At 41.3% G+C, this 19,185-nt stretch overlaps 1 protein-coding gene across 1 annotated transcript in view; it reads left to right on the top strand.

The window, feature by feature from the left end:
- LOC148502424 (glycine N-acyltransferase-like protein 2) overlaps window positions 1–9,559 on the top strand; it is a 38,833-nt gene extending 29,274 nt beyond the window's left edge. Inside the window, exons 4-5 of the mRNA XM_088449818.1 lie at window positions 476–614; window positions 9,139–9,559. Coding sequence (XP_088305944.1) covers window positions 476–614; window positions 9,139–9,559 — 560 coding nt within the window. The remainder of the gene's footprint in view (window positions 1–475; window positions 615–9,138) is intronic.
- The last annotated feature ends 9,626 nt before the right edge of the window (window positions 9,560–19,185 follow it).

Consider the following 19,185-nt stretch of genomic DNA (forward strand, 5'->3'; position numbering starts at 1 on the left):
CACCTTCCACAGTGGAAGAAACCTGTTGCCACTGTCTGTCCCTCTAGTGTACTTTGTTTTTGATCTTTTACTTCTTTTAAATGGTTGTGTGTCAATTTTTTCTTCAAGTCTGGAGCTTTACGGAACACGAGGTCTGGTTTATTTGGCAGTATTTTGCTCAGGTTATTATCCATCTGCAAAATATGCCAATGTTTTTGTAAAATAGTTTTAACAGTGGGACCTGCTCCATTGTAATCTGTTATAAAGTAGATTTTCTCGCTATTGTTACTCTGTTGTTTCACTGTGTCTTTAAGTAATGTGTCCCTGGGTGTTTTTTCCAGTGTTTCGTAGGCTATTTCTACCTCCCTCATATTGTTGGGAGTACCACCCTTGGATGTTTTATATGAATGGGGATCACATGAGTTTCTCTCATAAAAGTTTTATGATGAGTCCGTCACACTGCATGATGGTCACTTTCATTATATCCCCTCCGCAGTGTGCCAGCCAGCACTGGAGGAGATGCTGCACGCAATCGGTACCAAGCACGGGAAACGCATGCAGACATTAAGATTCTGCTTACACATGAGAGATGGAATGGACAGCGAGGAACTGGAGCAGATTGACAGTATAACAAGGTAACACAAACCCTCACTGCAAATCTAAACCCATTATAGCCAGCCAAGTAGACATGTTTAATATTGATATCCCAATACACTGGATACCAGTTTTTCACTGTAAAAATAAGTTACATATTTGCACAGATAAATCCTCATGCTTCTATACGTTTAGCACCCTTCCACCAAGACTTGACTTAGGGCCTGATTCAGCATTGAATCGCAGAGTCCTGATGGTTGGGAATCTGTGCTGGCGCCAGACCTGTTCTGCGCATGTGCAGCACGGGACTTGCGTGATCGGATGTTGAGAGCGGCAGCAGACTGTCCATGATTGACAGTCTGCTGCCATTTGTCGGTGGGAAAGTTGTGGCAACGGCCTCTGTTTTCCAAAATGGAGTCACGTGTCCACTGTTGTGAGGGAGGAAAGAGGCCAGGATCTCGTCGGCTGATGGAGATTTCCTGACCTCTTTCTTGTATTTGCGGCAGCCAGCTTACGTAACCCCAAGGGTCACTTAGCTGTCTGATGTTATTGCAGATTATCCGATGCTGCGTCCTTGGATGCAGCTCAGATTAGTAATGCATACATGAGGAATGACGCCTCCTGCTGCATAATTACAAGGACGGAATTGCAAAGCTTCTTGTGTGCAACATTGCCATTCCGTCCTGTGCTGAATCATACCCTTATTACTTTACCAAAACTCCATATACATACACTTACCATCCCCCAAAGTATTGGAGTGCTGTACTGTAAATTATACCATTTCAATGACACGACAGATGCCTTGGAACTGATACACAATACCACAAACCTCCATAAACTATCTCTAAGCTGCTGACTCGCAGCCTACCGGTAACACACCATTAATGAAATATATATAAAAACAGACCCTGTCATGAACAGTCCCTTACAGGTTATAAATATAATACATTTTGTTCACTATCCAACCAATAAATATCTGGTCTATTCTGTGATGTTCTTTGTTAGGCAAATGTTTTATATAGGTTTAACAGGTGAGGGGTCAGTGCGCGGCATCACCATCAAAATGACAATGATGCTTAAATAACTGACAGCAATCACTGATCATCACATACAGTAGTGACTGGCTAGTCCCAGAATGAGGACTGGGGCCTGAACTCTCCCAGTGAACAGTAATATCAATGACATAGGAAGGCAGAGGGAGGTTTAGTGCAGTATCGTCTTAATGTATGGGCCCCACAATTCTAAGGGTCTTCGAGTGGGGCGGGTTGGGCAGGGGGGGCATCTGCTTCCTGAGATGGTGTCTCTGGAGCTTCTTGCGTTGTAGGTAGAGAATGATGACTCGCCGCTCTGATTATATGTAACCCACAATCAGAGCAGCCTGGGGAGCATCTTTCTCTGTCTGCCTCTCAGCTGGCAGCCCTACGCACGGAGCAAGCTGCTGCATAATAGATGGAGTGTGTGGCCGGCTCTTTCCGTGCATAAGGCAGCAATAGGTGCATGAGGCAGGCAAAGAAAAGTGCTCCCTCACTGCTCTGATTGTGGATTACACACAATCTGGGCGGTCAGGCAGTATTTTCTACCTGCATCCCAGCCTCAGCCAGACATAACCTGCCCAGCAAGAGGGGTAAGTTATGATTTTTTTTTTTTCATTTGAGGTCTGATTTTAATTTAAAACTTTGTGTGGGAGAAAAGATTGTCAGATCGGGGGATGATTTTATTAATTGAAGAGAAGGGGTGTATGATTTTATTAATGGGGGGGTCAGTGGGTGTCCGAACTAGGGTCTAATTTTATGAATGGGGAGAGGGGGCAGTTGGTGTCCGATCGTAGGAGTCCCAGTGCATTGCTTCACACAGGGCCTACATTGCTGTTAAGATCAGAGCCGGCCCTAGCCAATTTGGTGCCCTAGGCAAAATTTGGACTGGTGCCCCCTAGCAGATAATCCCACCAGCAATCTTATGTCGACTGGACCTGGTGGGGGAGCCATCATACCAAGTACAATACACACTTGCAGTTGCCGGTAGCGACGGCCATGGTGCATTCAGCAACATGGCCCTCGCTAACAATATCCCCCATCGGCTCGTTGGACAAGTATATGGAGTGTCGTTCAACAATTTGTTTGTATATATATATATATATATATATATATATACATATATACATATATACATACATATACATACATATACACACACACACCCACTACCGTTCAAAAGTTTGGGGTCACCCAGACAATTCCGTGTTTTACATAAAAACTGACTTTTATTTATCAAATGAGTTGCAAAATGAATAGAACATATAGTCAAGACATTGGCAAGGTTAGAAATAATGATTTTTATTTGAAATAATAACTTTGTCCTTCAGACTTTGCTTTCGTCAAAGAATGCTCCTTTTGCAGCAATTACAGCATTGCAGACCTTTGGCATTCTAGCTGTTAATTTGTTGAGGTAATCTGAAGAAATTTCACCCCATGCTTCCTGAAGCACCTCCCACAAGTTGGATTGGCTTGATGGGCACTTCTTGCGTACCATACGGTCAAGCTGCTCCCACAACAGCTCAATGGGGTTGAGATCTGGTGACTGCGCTGGCCACTCCATTACAGACACAATACCAGCTGCCTGCTTCTTCCGTAAATAGTTCTTGCATAATTTGGAGGTGTGCTTTGGGTCATTGTTCTGTTGGAGGTGGAAATTGGCTTCAATCAAGCGCTGTCCACAGGGTATGGCATGGCGTTGCAAAATGGAGTGATAGCCTTCCTTATTCAAAATCCCTATTATCCTGTACAAATCACCCACTTTACCAACACCAAAGCAGCCCCAGACCATCACATTTCATCCACCATGCTTGACAGATGGCGTCAGGCACTCTTCCAGCATCTTTTCACTTGTTCTGCATCTCACAAATGTTCTTCTATGTGATCCAAACACCTAAAACTTGATTCGTCTGTCCATAACACTTTTTTCCAATCTTCCTCTGTCCAATGTCTGTGTTCTTTTGCCCATATTAATCTTTTCCTTTTATTGGCCAGTCTCAGATATGGCTTTTTCTTTGCCCCTCTGTCTAGAATGCCAGCATCCTGGAGTCGCCTCTTCACTGTAGACGTTGACACTGGCGTTGTGCGGGTACCATTTAATGAAGCTGCCAGCTGAGGACTTGTGAGGTGTCTATTTCTCAAACTAGAGACTCTAATGTACTTGTCTTCTTGCACAATTGTGCACCAGGGCCTCCCACTTCTCTTTCTACTCTGGTTAAAGCCTGTTTGTGCTGTTCTCTGAATGGAGTAGTACACACCGTTGTAGGAAATGTTCAGTTTCTTGTTAATTTCTCACATGGAATAGCCTTCATTTTTAAGAACAAGAATAGACTGTCGAGTTTCACATGGAAGTTCTTTTTCTTGCCATTTGGAGAGTATAATCAAACCCACAAATGTGATGCTCCAGATACTCAACTAGCTCAAAGGAAGACCAGTTTTATAGCTTCTCTAATGAGCAAACCCATTTTCAGCTGTGCTAACATAATTGCACAAGGGTTTTCAAGGGTTTTCTAATCATCCATTAGTCTTCTAACATGCTTAGCAAACACAATGTACCATTGGAACACTGAAATGATGGTTGCTGGAAATGGGCCTCTATACACCTATGTAGATACTCCTTTAAAAACCAGATGTTTGCAGCTAGTATAGTCATTTACCACATTAACAATGTATAGAGTGTATTTCTGATTAATTTAATGTTATCTTCATTGAAAAAAACAGTGCTTTTCTTTCAAAAATAAGGACATTTCTAAGTGACCCCAAACTTTTGAACGGTAGTAAATATATATATATATATATATATATATATATATACTGTGATAGAAGTACTGGTGAAATCTGGAATGGCTTCAATGTGTGTGCTAGATTCCTGTCCTATGTGTTTTGAAACCCCCAGGAGAAGTATGTTTGGAAAAAACAGACTAGAAATGTCGTCTTTGGTGATAAGCCGGAATGGGTCCTGGCGGTGTGGATGTGAGGAGAGGGAGGGCTCCATCCACAGGCCACTCCAGGTGTTGGGCCTTTCAGCCTGGTAGCAGGTTCATTAGGGCTTGCACCTGGAAATGGCTGATAAAAGCTGGGTTTAGCTGTGGCTGAGTGTCTCACACCTGGGAGAGCAGGCCCGCAGGCTAGCTTGCTCTGAGACACTGTTTGATACAAACCTGTAAGTACTGTGGACATGATCTTATTTAGTGTTCTGATAGTGAGGGAACCTACTTTCTAGTTAGAGCCCAGACGGGCTAGGATTTTGTTTATGTTTTATTTTATTTATGTGTCTGGCACAATAAAGACTGGCTCCGACCAGCTTGCATGAGAACCCCAGAACTGTGTCCTGTTTCTCCGGCTGCTGTGTTTGTAAAGAGGGAGTCCATCTACCCCAGGAGAGGGACCCCTATCCCGACCGTGTCACAATACACATTATATGTGTATATATATATATATATATATATATATATATACACACACACACACACATGTATACATACACATATATATATATTGCACAGACAAAAAACCTTACGGTTTCATATGTCCCATTAAGGCTGCTTAGACATGATCTGAAAATTCACAAAACCTATTGATTTTCTGCCACTCAAACTTCAAAAAGCAATGAAATTATGATCATTAAGGTTGATGCCTTAATGGATGTATTCCTTGTGCAATACAGATATGGTTTGTCATCACACCCTGTGGTTAACGGCAGATTCAGCACTCTCACATAATGAGATTGCCTGCCCTACACCCTCACCACCGCCAGACTCTGCGCTGCCGCCGGACCTTCCGCCGACACCTGTGACCCACCGCCGCTCCCCCGCGCTGCTGCCGACACCCGCGACCCACCTCCGCTAATGTCCCTGCCACCGATTTTGTCCCTGCCACTACCGCATCCGTGTTTCTGCTGTTGCTACCATTGCCCGCTATCGCCCGCAAACAACGGCCATCTTGCTGCACCCAAGTGAAGCCACTATGACTACACCTGCTGGAGGCTCCTACTGAGGCTGCGCAACAAGTTGAAAAGTCCTATCTTTATAATGGTGCATTCTTGAGGTAATAGTTTAAAAACTGTAACTTTCTAATTTACCTGAACCCCAAAAGCACGTACCCTGGCACAATAGCTACCTAATAAAACAAACCTGAAGTCTAAATTCCACCCCTACCCTGAGTAATGCCTTCCCAAAAACCCCCCTTAGACAATAGCAGAAAAAGGTTCCTAATTGAGAATGTTAAGGGGGGTTGGTCTGGGCATAAGTTTTTTGGCGCACTAAATACATATGCCATAAACAGTAAGTACCGGCAATAATTTGTCTCTTATGTTGAATATTACTTGGGACGATGAGTAGTATTTTATCCACTCCCGGCGGTGCTCCCCTGAAGTCAGTATTGTTACGTTGAACCAAAGAGAAAAGAAGACTCCTTTTTTGGGGGCACTCAAGGTGTCTTTAAAACTAAACTTTTATTGGATCTATATAAGATCAAAACAGACTAACAAGACATGAAATTGGTATCTAATCGAGATAAATCTTTACCTCTAATTCAAACCAAATACAACACACATATACAAGAAATGTTTGAAAATACAATTCTGACTAGATAGGTCCATTGACATGAGTGTTTCAGTGTGATGAAGCCTGCCGGGTGAAACGCGCGTTAGTCGGGTATAGGGGACACTTGGGAGCATGCATACCAGATCCCCCGTACATCTAAAATAAGCTGGAATCCCTGACATTTGATACCATGATGCACTAAGGTTTGATATACTATCTCTATCCTCATTGGTTTAAACCTTTTCAGATAGTAAGGGTTATCCTTACCAAGGCAATCACTCCCCCATATCTGACAGGAAGGTTTACACCTCTGTGCCTCTTAGTAGGGCATCTGGCTCTGTTTGCAGGGTATTCACTGCAAACTGCACATACCCATGCAGCCTAGCTGGATTTTAATAGAACAGAGGCTTTCCGTTTCTATCCTTTCTCTTATGATAATTAAACATTGTGTTTAAATTTATTATATAGACCTGATAGAATTTCAGTGCAATGGACAAGCTGATTTATAAGCAATATTATAGCAGATAATTCTTAAATTACAAATATATTTCACCCATAATTATATTTTTACCAACATTGGTCTCTTATTGAGTTCTTTTTAACAATTATTGTTGACATGATAGAGATGAATATTTCATTGTGATCATTACGATTATCCCTGTTAATTTTTTCACCCCTTTACTTTCAGTACTCTCATCAGTTCCATCTCTGGGAGCTGACAGCAGATGCAGGGGAATCTCTGAACGCATGTATAGAAGCTGGTGACTCTCATTGCTCATCTCTGCCAACGGGCATATGATCAATAGCAGATCACTACTTCTTAGACATATAGGCGCTTTTCAACAAAATGACCTATTATTACAGTAGGACATCTGTTGTCTGTGCTCTTTGATCTCATTGGGCGGAATTCAATTGATTTCGCGGCCCGCATCTCCCGTCTAAAGTGACAGGAGATCGCGGGCCGCTATTCAATTGTGCCAGCATTTCACGCTGATCGCACCCAAAGTGGTCGGGTTTAGCCGCGTAAAAAGGCTAACCCCGACCAAAGTGCTGGGCGCGATCGCGAAAAGTGCCGTTTGGGCACCCAAACAGGACACTTTTCGCCGATTTCAGCCCTCTGGGGCTGCGAGCTGAAATTGAGCGCTAGCAGCTGATCGCACCCGACAGGAGCAACAATAGAATAGCTCCATCGGGTGCGAAGGGGGGAATAATCAATTGAATTCCGCCCATTGAGAGAAATTCTCAAGTTTGGTTACAGAGGGATGAAATATCAAAAAGGAACATTGCCATTGTGCAAAAAGTGTGTTTCTTTCCACCTGTGAATGCCTAAAAGCATATTGCTGGTTGATGATATACTGTTTGTGGATGATCGACCTTGGTGCCAATGAGGGTGGTACTTTACAAGTTAAGGCATTATCAGAACTGAGGGACATTTGCCACATATCTATTAATAGTTATTCCAGCATATGTAGATGGAATTAAATATATATATATTGAAGAGATTTATAATCCAACTCGCTTTTTATCATCCAATATTATAAATCACACTGAAAGACTCATGTCAATGGACCTATCTAGTCAGAATTGTATTTTGAAACATTTCTTGTATGTGTATGTTGTTTATGGTTTGAATTAGAGGTAAAGATTTATCTCGATTAGATGCCAGTTCCTAATTGAGAATGTCAGAAAAAACTGACAGTTGGAGCTTTAGATTACTCCCATGTCCTCATTTTTTATGTTTATGCCCTGCAGCACCGTGCAACAGTTCTACCCGCCCCTACCAAATTTCAGATCCGTACCTCCTATAGCTTTTGAGGTGTAGCCCCTTGAACACCCTGCCCCCCCCCCTCCAGAATTCTCTATGGAGAAATACGTTTTTTTAGATGCAGCCTTAATATAAGGGCACGACTGTGTCATTATAATATATATATATATATATATATATATATATATGCCTCCAGTCAGTGTCTGCCCCTGATGCAGCCAATGCTAACACCTTGATGCAGCTAATGCTGCTGTTGAAAATTCATCCTGGTCCGGTCTCCATTGCTGGGCGACGGGCGTTGGGCCGGGCGGCTATTATGTGTTATATAGAGGCTGAGACGTGAGTTGTCACTCACGTCTCTGCTCCGCAAAGGTCCATGGGAGGTTTGGTCGTGGCTGGGAATTGGGGTTTTGGGGTGCAAACTTGCAGGAACCACCCTGCACCCTTGGGACAGCCCGCCAAAGGTAAACTGTGTCAAAAAAAGATTAAAAAATACTTTAGAACACCCCAAACAAAAAATTACTTTGAAAAAGGGGGTGAAAAAGTACAAAGTTGGGGGACAAACTTAAAAACTAGCGAAATAGACTCCAGGGGGTCCCCAAGTATGCCCCAGGTGTTTTTAAGTTTCAGGTGGTTGCTGCAGGTGGATTTTTAAAGTTTTTTAAAACTTCACTTTAGCAACTTTGAAATATGCTAGCCCCCATTTTCATGTACCCCAAATTTGCTGGGACTACTTATTTTCTGCAAAAAAACCTGCTAAATGCTATTCTTCACCACTTCTGCAAAGATGCTAATTAGCAGCTATTGAGAGCATTTAAGTACCCCAAATACCTTCAGCAGAGCTATTCGGGAGTATCTATAGTGATCCCCAATTTCAGTGCATCTTTTGGGGGGCGTCAGGCTGTTTTCCCCAAATCTGACAGTACTTTTTGCCAGGTCCAAATTCACCGGGTCCCGTTTTCACCAATTTCTAAGCGTTGACGCATGCAATACTTTTTCGAATTCAAAATCAGCGATGACAGCGAAATGTCCAGCATGCGAAAACTCCGAAACTTTTTGCACCTAATTGAATACGGGCCTTAGTATAGAAGCTATGATGATTTGCTATCAGCAGGACCATGGACAGTTATTATGAGCCCTTGTTACATGTGATGATTTAGCTGGAGGAAAGTGACCTCTGTGTGCAGAATGATACATAACCTCTCCCTTTCTATGTTCCCCACAGCACAGGTGATTTGATTTATACACCACTGTTACCGCAGGATGCAGCATTTGTTAACGAAAAGTGGCAGAATGGCAAGAATGAGCACACCCTGAAATATGTGCAGCTGTCCATTGAGAACTTTCCTTCTATCTGTGTCCGGAAAAAAGAGTTGGACCAACCAGTCGCCTGGTTACTGACTGACAGCGCTGCTGAGATAACCATAGGGTATACAGACCCAGCCTACAGGTACCTGGGGATTTTACATATAATGGTTTTCAAACTTGCTGCTGCCAATTACAAAAGAGGAGTACCAATATATGCTGCCATTACTCCTGAAAGTAAGTTAAATCAGGCTGCAAGCAGAGACAAAAAAACGCAATCCAATGGTGAAATATTGATTATTACTAGCTTTCAGCCTAAAGGTTTACCTGCCAAATACTAAGCAATTGATCATTCTTTTTATGGTGCCTTAGCATAATCTAGTGCCTCTCACTTCTGTTCCACACCTAGGGTGTCCCTATGTCCTCAGATTGTGGCTACAGAAGAGGGAGGAAAGGAATGGCTAAGTTACTTGAAATCATAATAATTTAAGTTGCTAAATATATGAATCAACACTAGCGCATGCAGGGGGGGTTTCTGGGTACCTGACAGACTGGAGAGCAGGCACCATCTTCTTAAGCCTTGCCCCCTCGTGGGTTACTCGGGAGAAAATGAATGACATGAATATGACATGATTCCATTAGAATTGCATCAATTGGCTCCGCCCCTCCCGATTGATCCACAAATCACTGCATTTTGTCACTCAGGGGAGGGGCCTAATGACATGGTGCCAGGTTCCATCCTTATCAGGTCTACAACCTGCAGCTGCTGCAAGGTAAGTGTGAGGTATATGTGACATATGTATGTGTGTGTGTGTGTATATATATATATATCTTATATATAGTGATTGTGTGTGTGTGTGTGTGTGTGTGTGTAAAGCCCCCTGTAAAATCCTCCGTTTTCCCCTGAATCATGATTAAAGAGAAATCTCATTATTTCGTACTGGAAAAACTTTTATTGTTTAGATTATTTAATATTTTGTTCTTATAGGGCCTTATTTAAGGGTGTGGTATAATGTATCGACAGTAATCAGATCGACAAGCAATATGTCGACAGGCAATAGGTCGACATGGTCAAAAGGTTGTCAGGGACAAAAAGTTGACTGACAATTGGTCGACAGTGCAAAAGGTCTATAGGGTTACAAGGTCGACCAGTTCAAATGGTCAACACACAAAATGGTTGATATCCTTTTTTAATAATTTAATCCTAAACCTCTCCCTAGTGCCAAACACTAACACTCTCCCTAGTGCCTAACACTAACCCTCCCGATGGGGCATAACCCTAACCCTCTCCCTTGTGCCTAACACTAACCCTTTCCCTAGTGCCTAACACTAACCCTCCAACTGGTGCCTAACACTAACTCTCCCCATAGTACCTAAACATCCACCTCATGACTAACCTTAACCAGCCCCTCTGGCAGCCTAATTGTGTGTACACACAGGACGATTAAAATGCACGATATGAACGATAACGATATCAATCAAATCATTATCGTTCATCATGCATTTTTTGGTCCCTTCCAACCCACCAATGACCTGTGATTTGCGGGCACATAAGGACGAAAACAATAAAAGTCCATCGCCCATGCATGTAAGCCAACCTGGTCGATATGGACCAGGTTACTATAGGGACGATCGCGGGTCATTGGCTGTCATTGGTTGGTGGTGTGCTGAGTGATCGAAATTGAACATCCATCACTCCGGGAAGGTGCAGGGTGATCAGTCAGCGATATCGTTATCGCTGACTGACTGTACCGTGTGTATGCACCATTACCCTAACACTTCCCCAAGTGCCTAGCCCTAACTCTATACCTAACCTTAAACATTTTTAAAAACCATTTAAAAAATTGTCAATGATTTTTTGTGTTGTGTTGTTTATGTGTGTCGACCATTTGAACCTGTTGACCTTTTAACCTTGTCAACCTTCTGTACGGTCGATCATTTATCAATCGACCTTTTGTCCTGTTGACTCTTTGGCTATGTCGGCCTATTGCCTGTCAACCATCTGGTGTCGACATAATGATTGGCGATATAATTACTGTTGATCTTACATCGGGTACCCTTAATTTGAATTGGATGCAATGGAGCGATGTTTTTCCTAATGAATCTAAGTCGCATGGCGGATGCGTCCCAGTAGTGATTTTAGATGTGTGCATGAAGTGTGTTGAACATGTACAGTATTGGAGATTCCTGGGCAGTGAATTGGAGGTGGTTATTCAGACATATGGAGATGAAGTGTCTTATGGATGTGTTATGGGAGGGTCGCAGGAGTGTGTTACTGAAATGGATGTGTACACAGACACTTAATTGCTCACATACTCAGACGGAACATCTGCACATGCCATAGGGCTTGTAAAAGTTTTGATGGTGTAACTGATGGTGTTTTCTAAAGGCACATCAAGCATGATTTCAGCGCCTGCGGGGGCTCAAAGTAGGCGCCGCAGTCCCTTGCACATTCAGATGCACGGTTGTACACCATGAAGGGTTTTGTAGCGGACGTGTTACTGGTAAATGGTACAAAAGATGCGCAGATGCGAGGCTGCATCCAACTTAGAATCAGGGACATAGGGGTCTATGTACTAAGATTTGGAGAGTGATAAAGTCTACGGAGATAAAGTACCAACCAATCACCTCCTGTCATGTCACAGGCTGTGTTTGAAAAATTACAGGAGCTGGTTGGCTGGTACTTTATCTCCGTCCCTTTTTTCTCCATCCAAGGCTTAGTATATAGACCCCAAAGTACCAACCAACCAGCTCCTAGCTGTCAGATTTTTAAACACAGCCTGTACCATGACAGTTAGGAGGTGATCGGTTGGTACTTTATCTCCATCCACTTTATCACTCTCCAAGGCTTAGTACATAGACCCCATAATCTTCTATGTTACATTGCTATATGCGTATATTTAAACATAATTGCACCCTTATTTGTACAGTACTGATGTAGCAAGGGTTACCCCAACCCTTTTACTGTTATGAGGATCCACATTCATGAATGGGAGAACTCCATACATAAATAAAAATTGTCAGTTTAGCACTAACATACAATACTTAACCAGCACTAACTTATTACAGTAAATGCAGGAGAATTATGGAGTGAAGATAGAACCCACACAGGAAGAGATGGAAAGAAGATCCTTTACCCAATATAGGGTTCTTTCTTTCTATTGTACATTGGACTTCCTCAGTATAGGATGGGAAGGAAAAGAAGAGATAAAGGGGAAGATGTATTAAGCTCTGGAAAGCGATAAAGTGCAGAGTGATAAACAACCAACCAATCAGCTCCTAACTATCATTTATCAGGAACATTCTGTAACATGACAGTTAGGAGCTTAATTGGTAGTTGATCACTTTCCACTTTATTACTTTCCAGAGCTTAATACATCTGCACCAAAATCTTGTGCCTCCTGAAGGATTGGTTACAGCAATTATCAGTGTATTTCATCATTGTTAAAAAATATGAACCTTGTAGGGGAGATTTATAGAGAGATAAAGTGGAGCGTGATATAGGGGTTTATTCACTAAGCCTTGGAGAAGATAAAATGGAGAAAGATAATTCCCAGCCAATCAGCTCATAACTGTCAGTTTACAGGCTGTTTGAAAAATTACAGTTAGGAGCTGATTGCTTGGTACTTTATCTCTCTTCACTTTATCTCTCTCCAAGCTTTGATAAATCTACGAAAAATGTAAATGAGTTGAACTCTGGCGCACACACAGTATCTGCCCAATCCCACTCCCAAAATCCTGCCCAATCAGGTAAAACAATACTATATAACAATGATAGGAAGGAGATCAAAGGCGATACACACAAATACATTCTAAACAGTAAATAATGGCAAACCACGAATATTCCAAAGCTCAAGAGAAGATTCCAAAAGTCAATCTGAGTGATACCTTCCTCTCTTCTCAAAATCACTCCATGGTGTAGGGGATAAATATGCAAGAGAATAAAAAAGGAAAAGGCGCACAATGTGAAGTACTGATGGGTGAAATAAATAAATGTATCCCCCTGTGTTGATTGTGGAAATGGTGCTTATATAGTTCTCAAAATATAGAAGTAAAAGGGACTCGCCACCAATATCTTTCAAAATTGTTGCGTACCAAAAAACTCACATGAGCAATACAACAACTAAACACATAAAGGTTTCTTTAGAAGGAATTCACCACTTAAAGGTCACACAAAGTAGATCAGATGAGGCGTACCTCTACTCACATCTCAAATGGTTAGGATCCACACATCAAGGTTTCTTTATACTTGTAAATATTTTGTCACACATGAAGATTTCAAAAAAAAAAAACAGCAACAATATTTTATTAGCAAATAAACATAAAAAATCTGTATTAAAAAGTTTTTTTCACTTAAAAATTTCAAACATAAATAGAGTCCAGGATCCAAAACGATGGATGATATGCACTAGTAACATCTCATAGGAAGTAAGGTCTGGACTTAAATCCAAATGGGAAACATAGCATACCTCCAAAGAAAATCCAGGTCTCTATAATCGTCTTTATGAATGCCCAATAGTCACAACACCAACACCGTTTCGATCCTGTACAGATCTATATCAAGGTGTGATCTGAAACTGGGCTTCTGAAGGTGTTTGTACCCTGTGACCGGAAGTGAGGTAAATAATTAATGCCAGAGTGTGTTCTTTGCCGATAAACTAGTAATCCTATACATTCAGGGCAATAATGAGTTCAGTATACCTGGACTCATACCTAATAAGCATCCACCAAGGGACCTGTGGTTGGGCGCTAAAACAAGACCTGAATAAACAGTTGTGGGAAACGGGAAGACGCGAACCGGAAGTTCTGCCTGCGTTCCACCTTGCCGGGATGTGAGCACAACATAATGCATCCCTATGAGGCAAATACACATCTTATGAGTTCCGGTCATATAAGGAACTTGAATGCGGAAATTCAATGTTCCATACGCATTATGGGACCTGAATACATACTTGAGGAAATCAGGAGGACGCAAACCGGAAGTTCTGCGTTCCACCTTGCCGGGATGTGAGCACAACACAATACATCCTTATGAGACCAATACCCATAATATAAGTTCCGGTCATATAAGGAACTTAAATGCAGAAATTCAACGTTCCATATACATTGATGATTTCCTTTCCTATACAAATAAACAGCGCTAAAAACATTCCAGTAAAATTGGGAAAAGAAACTTAAATATATAGGTTAAAAATTCACTGTGAAAGATTTCACTTATAAAATTAATGATTTTATCACGTGCCACACATCAAATGTTATTTATTTAATAAAGTGTGAATGTGGCCTTCTATATATAGGCAAAACAAGTAGAGCCTTGAAAACGCGTACAGCCGAACAGATACGGAACATAAAGAAAGGCCTTGCAACATATGCCCTTTCTGAGCATTTTTTTAAAAAAACATCAATGCTCTCCCTCTAAAATTGTAAAATTTGTTGGTATTCAACAAGTTAAATCTAATTGGAGGGATCGTGACATAGACAGGAATCTTGCAAGATCTGAAATGCAGTGGATTTTTAAACTGAAAAGTATAATACCTGGAGGACTTAATGGGGGGCATCCACTAGACGATTTTATCCCTGTCCAACTGTCCAACCTCTAAACGATTTTCCCTTGAATTTTCCCTTGAAATTTGATCTTTCACTCTGAACGATTTGCAAACGATTTGCAAACAATCTAACGATAAACGATGTCGTTACAATCTGTGATTGACAGCTTTCAGCTATAGTAGCCAGATAATATTTTAGAGGGGTTCATCGTTTGATTGTTCAGCGTGAACGATGTGGAAATGATGTGTAAACGATTTGTAAGCGATCTCCAAGCGATTTGAAAGCGATCAAGTGAAATTGACCTGCATATTCAGTCGATGGAGGAGACAATCAAACGAGCAGCGGGAGCGCGCATCGTTCATCGTTAGAAACATTTACTGCACGATTTGCAAACGATTTTTAAACGATTGAACGATAACGATATCGTTATCGTTCACTCGCCTGATAAAATCGTCTAGTGGATGCCCCCCATTACTCTGATTTTGAGTTAAAGTGGTTTTCAATTTAGTATTATTTTATTGAAAAATATTCCTGTTTATTGATTGTTTTTTAAGGTATATATTTCCATAGTTTCATTATATAGTGTATCAAGCTTCCGTCCATTAATGCATGATTTATTCATGTATTTTTAATTCATTTTTTGTAACATGTAACTAATATTTATCTCATGTGTCATTTTAATAACCATCTTAAATAGGTGATTAAGTTCAACATTGTTTATTTAATTGAACTGAGGTACAAGAAAGATGGAGTTGTATTTTCTTTTTTATGTAAATTTTTACCTTATATATCTAAGATTCTTTTCCCAATTTTACTGGAATGTTTTTAGCGCTATTTATTTGTATAGAAAAGGAAATCGTTAATGTGTATGGAACGTTGAAATTCTGCATTTAAGTTCCTTATATGACCGGAACTTATATTATGGGTATTGGTCTCATAGGGATGTATTGTGTTGTGCTCACATCCCAGCAAGGTGGAATGCAGGTGAAACACAGAACTTCTGGTTCGCGTCCTCCTGATTTCCTCAAGTATGTATTCAGGTCCCATAATGCGTATGGAACATTGAATTTCCGCATTCGAGTTCCTTATATGACCGGAACTCATAAGATGTGTATTTGCCTCATAGGGATGCATTATGTTGTGCTCACATCCCGGCAAGGTGGAACGCAGGCAGAACTTCCAGTTCGCGTCCTCCCGATTTCCACAAGTGTTTATTCAGGTCTTGTTTTTAGACAGGTCCCTTGGTGGACGCTTATTAGGTATGAGTCCAGGTATATCATTATTGCCCTGAATGTATAAGATTAATAGTATATCGGCAAAGAACACACTCTGGCATTAATTATTTACCTCACTTCCGGTCACAGGGTACAAACACCTTCAGAAGTCCAGTATCAGATCACACCTTGATAAAGATCCGTACAAGATCGAAACGGTGTTGGTGTTGTGACTATTGGGCATCCATAAAGGATGATTATAGAGACCTGGATTTTCTTTGGAGGTATGCTATGTTTCCCATTTGGATTTAAGTCCAGACCTTACTTCCTATTAGGTGTTACTTGTGCATATCATCCATCGTTTTGGATCCTGGACTCTATTTATGTTTGAAATTTTTAAGTGAAAAATACTTTTTAATACAGATTTTTTACGTTTATTTGCTAATAATATATTGTTGGTTTTTTGAAATCCTCATGTGTGACAAAAATATTTACAAGTATAAAGAAACCTTGATGTGTGGATCCTAACCATTTGAGATGTGAGTAGAGATACGCCTCATCTGATCTACTTTGTGTGACCTCCTTACTTCTAAAGAAACCTTGATGTGTGGATCCTAACCATTTGAGATGTGAGTAGAGGTACGCCTCATCTGATCTACTTTGTGTGACCTCTAAGTGGTGAATTCCTTCTACAGAAACCTTTATGTGTTTAGTTGTTGTATCGCTCATGTGAGTTTTTTGGTACGCAACAATTTTGAAAGATATTGGTGGCGAGTCCCTTTTACTTCTATATTTTGGGAACTATATAAGCACCATTTCCACGATCAACACAGGGCGATACATTTATTTATTTCACCCAGCAGTACTTCACATTGTGCGCCTTTTCCTTTTTTATTCTCTTGCATATTTATCCCCTACACCATGGAGCGATTTTGAGAAGAGAGGAAGGTATCACTCAGATTGACTTTTGGAATCTTCTCTTGAACTTTGGACTATTCGTAGTTTGCCATTATTTACTGTTTAGAATTTATTTGTGTGTATCGCCTTTGATCTCCTTCCTATCATTGTTATATAGTATTTTGATAAATCTCCCACTATGTGTTTTTTTTGTGTTTTGTTATATTGGTGGACATTTGTAATGTACTCAAACTCCTGGAAGGATAAGTAGGTTTTATGCCAGAAACATGCAAAATGTCTAAAATATAATATTGCAAACTTTGTACTTAAATTTAAAGATGAGCGCTTCGGTTCTGGCTCGGATCTTCCCGCCAAGTTCAGATCTCAGAATGAGGCAAAATGTCATCTTTCATGGACATCTGTGCCAAAATGTCCTTGAAAGATGACGTTTTGCCTCGTTCTGAGATCTGAGCTTGGCGGGAGGATCTGAGCCACAACCAAAGCGCTCATCTGTACTTAAAATAAATGTAAATTAGCAAGTGATTAATATGCTTATCTAATCCAAGGTGATTATGTGCTATAACGGACTATGTATATAGCTGTCAGTGTGACAATTTAAATGTTTTAGAAATATAAAATGTATATCAAATGAAATGTAACCTTCATATTAACTGTATATGAAAAATTACTTTTATACCTAATATGTAGAATAAACTAATTACACATTATCACTTTTTTTATTAAAAGAGTAGAATAAATTAAATTGTACTCACATACTGTACAAATGGTTTCTCGCATCCAGCTTAACAGGTTTGTCCTGATAACTCAGGAAGTCATCTTTATAATGGCATGCAGGGATAACTCTGTTTTAATCCTCACTTGTGTATTGTTTGTAATTTTCATGAAAAGTTTTTAAACACTGCAAATAAACCCACTTCTATGTACTTTGTCTGATTCTTGGGATTCAGCTTCACTACACCTAGAATAAGCATCAGATGACAAATGGAAACTGAACATTAAAGGCAAAATAGTCAGGTGCAATCCAAAATCGTAGCATGCGGCAACCAGATCAGTAGGTGTAACTGTGGTTAGGGCAGGTGGCAGACAAAAATATTCAATAACTAGGCTGAGGTCAGTGCAGATGGCAAACAAGAATTGTAGGGGTCACAAAGCATGGTCAAAGTAGGCAGCAGACAAGAATAGTCAAAAATGAGCAGGGTCAAAAATCTGACAGAAGACCAAACAGATGCATATCTCAGTGCCAAAGCAGGCTTACGCTATGACAGACAATAGGAGTGTCCTGCTGACCGATTTATAAAGCCACCTGGAGCCAATGCCAATTAGACATTCAATCCAGCCTTCACATTTCTGCTAATTGAATCTAAGGGGATGTAGTTAGACTGCCAGAAGAGATGCTCCCGTCTAAATGGCGATGGTGCAAACCCGACACAGGACTTAAGATAGGTGTCAAAATACCGATGCCTATCTTAATCCTGACTCTGGAATCCTGACAGATGCCATCCCGAATGAGGTAAGTTCGGGGCATCTTAGGAGTTAGGCGCAGGGGGGGAGGGATAGGTTTAGGCACCCCTGCGGGGACTTAGGGTTAGGCACCCCCTGTGGAGGGTTAGGGTTAGGCTAGGGAAAGGGGGTTAGGGTTAGGGACCACTGGGAGGTTATGGTTAGGCACCCCCCTGGGAGGGTTAGTTTAGGGTGCAGAAAGGGAGGGTTAGGTTTAGGGACCCCTGGGGGGACTTAGGGTTAGGCACCACCAAGGGAGGGATAGGTGGGGGAGAGGGGATGGTTAGGATACTTACCAGCCAGCATCGGGATCTTCTCCTGTCGGGCTTCCACAGCCGCTGGTATTTCAATCCCATTCCAAGCTAAGTACTGTTATGATGCTCCTGAATAACTTGTATAAGACCCCTAGAGTCACACTAGGAAGAGCTTCTGCTTATAACAACTGCCTGTTGTTCCCTTAGAGTTGGATACACTCACCAGTGCTTAGGGTGCCACCAGGTCTTCAGTAGGGGCTTAGACAATTATCAAGTGATCGCAGGATATGCTAGAAGGTGAAGATACAGAGCAATTACTGTGGCAGGACTGACCTCAATAGTAAGCCATGGAAATGGAGCCACAAAAAGTAAATCACAGGGCTGGACAGAGGAAACCTGACAATCGTATATGTACAACACATTTGCTGAGCAGTGCTAAAGGGGGTGTAGCCTGCAGGTGGTAAATGCAGCAGGGGCAAACAGAGTTATCATTGCTCAAAGCCTGAACAGCAATAATGAAAAGCCACGGAGACA

Source organism: Taudactylus pleione, unplaced genomic scaffold, assembly GCF_031769625.1.
Source record: "Taudactylus pleione unplaced genomic scaffold, aTauple2 ptg000497l, whole genome shotgun sequence".
In the NCBI taxonomy this organism is placed as follows: domain Eukaryota; kingdom Metazoa; phylum Chordata; class Amphibia; order Anura; family Myobatrachidae; genus Taudactylus; species Taudactylus pleione.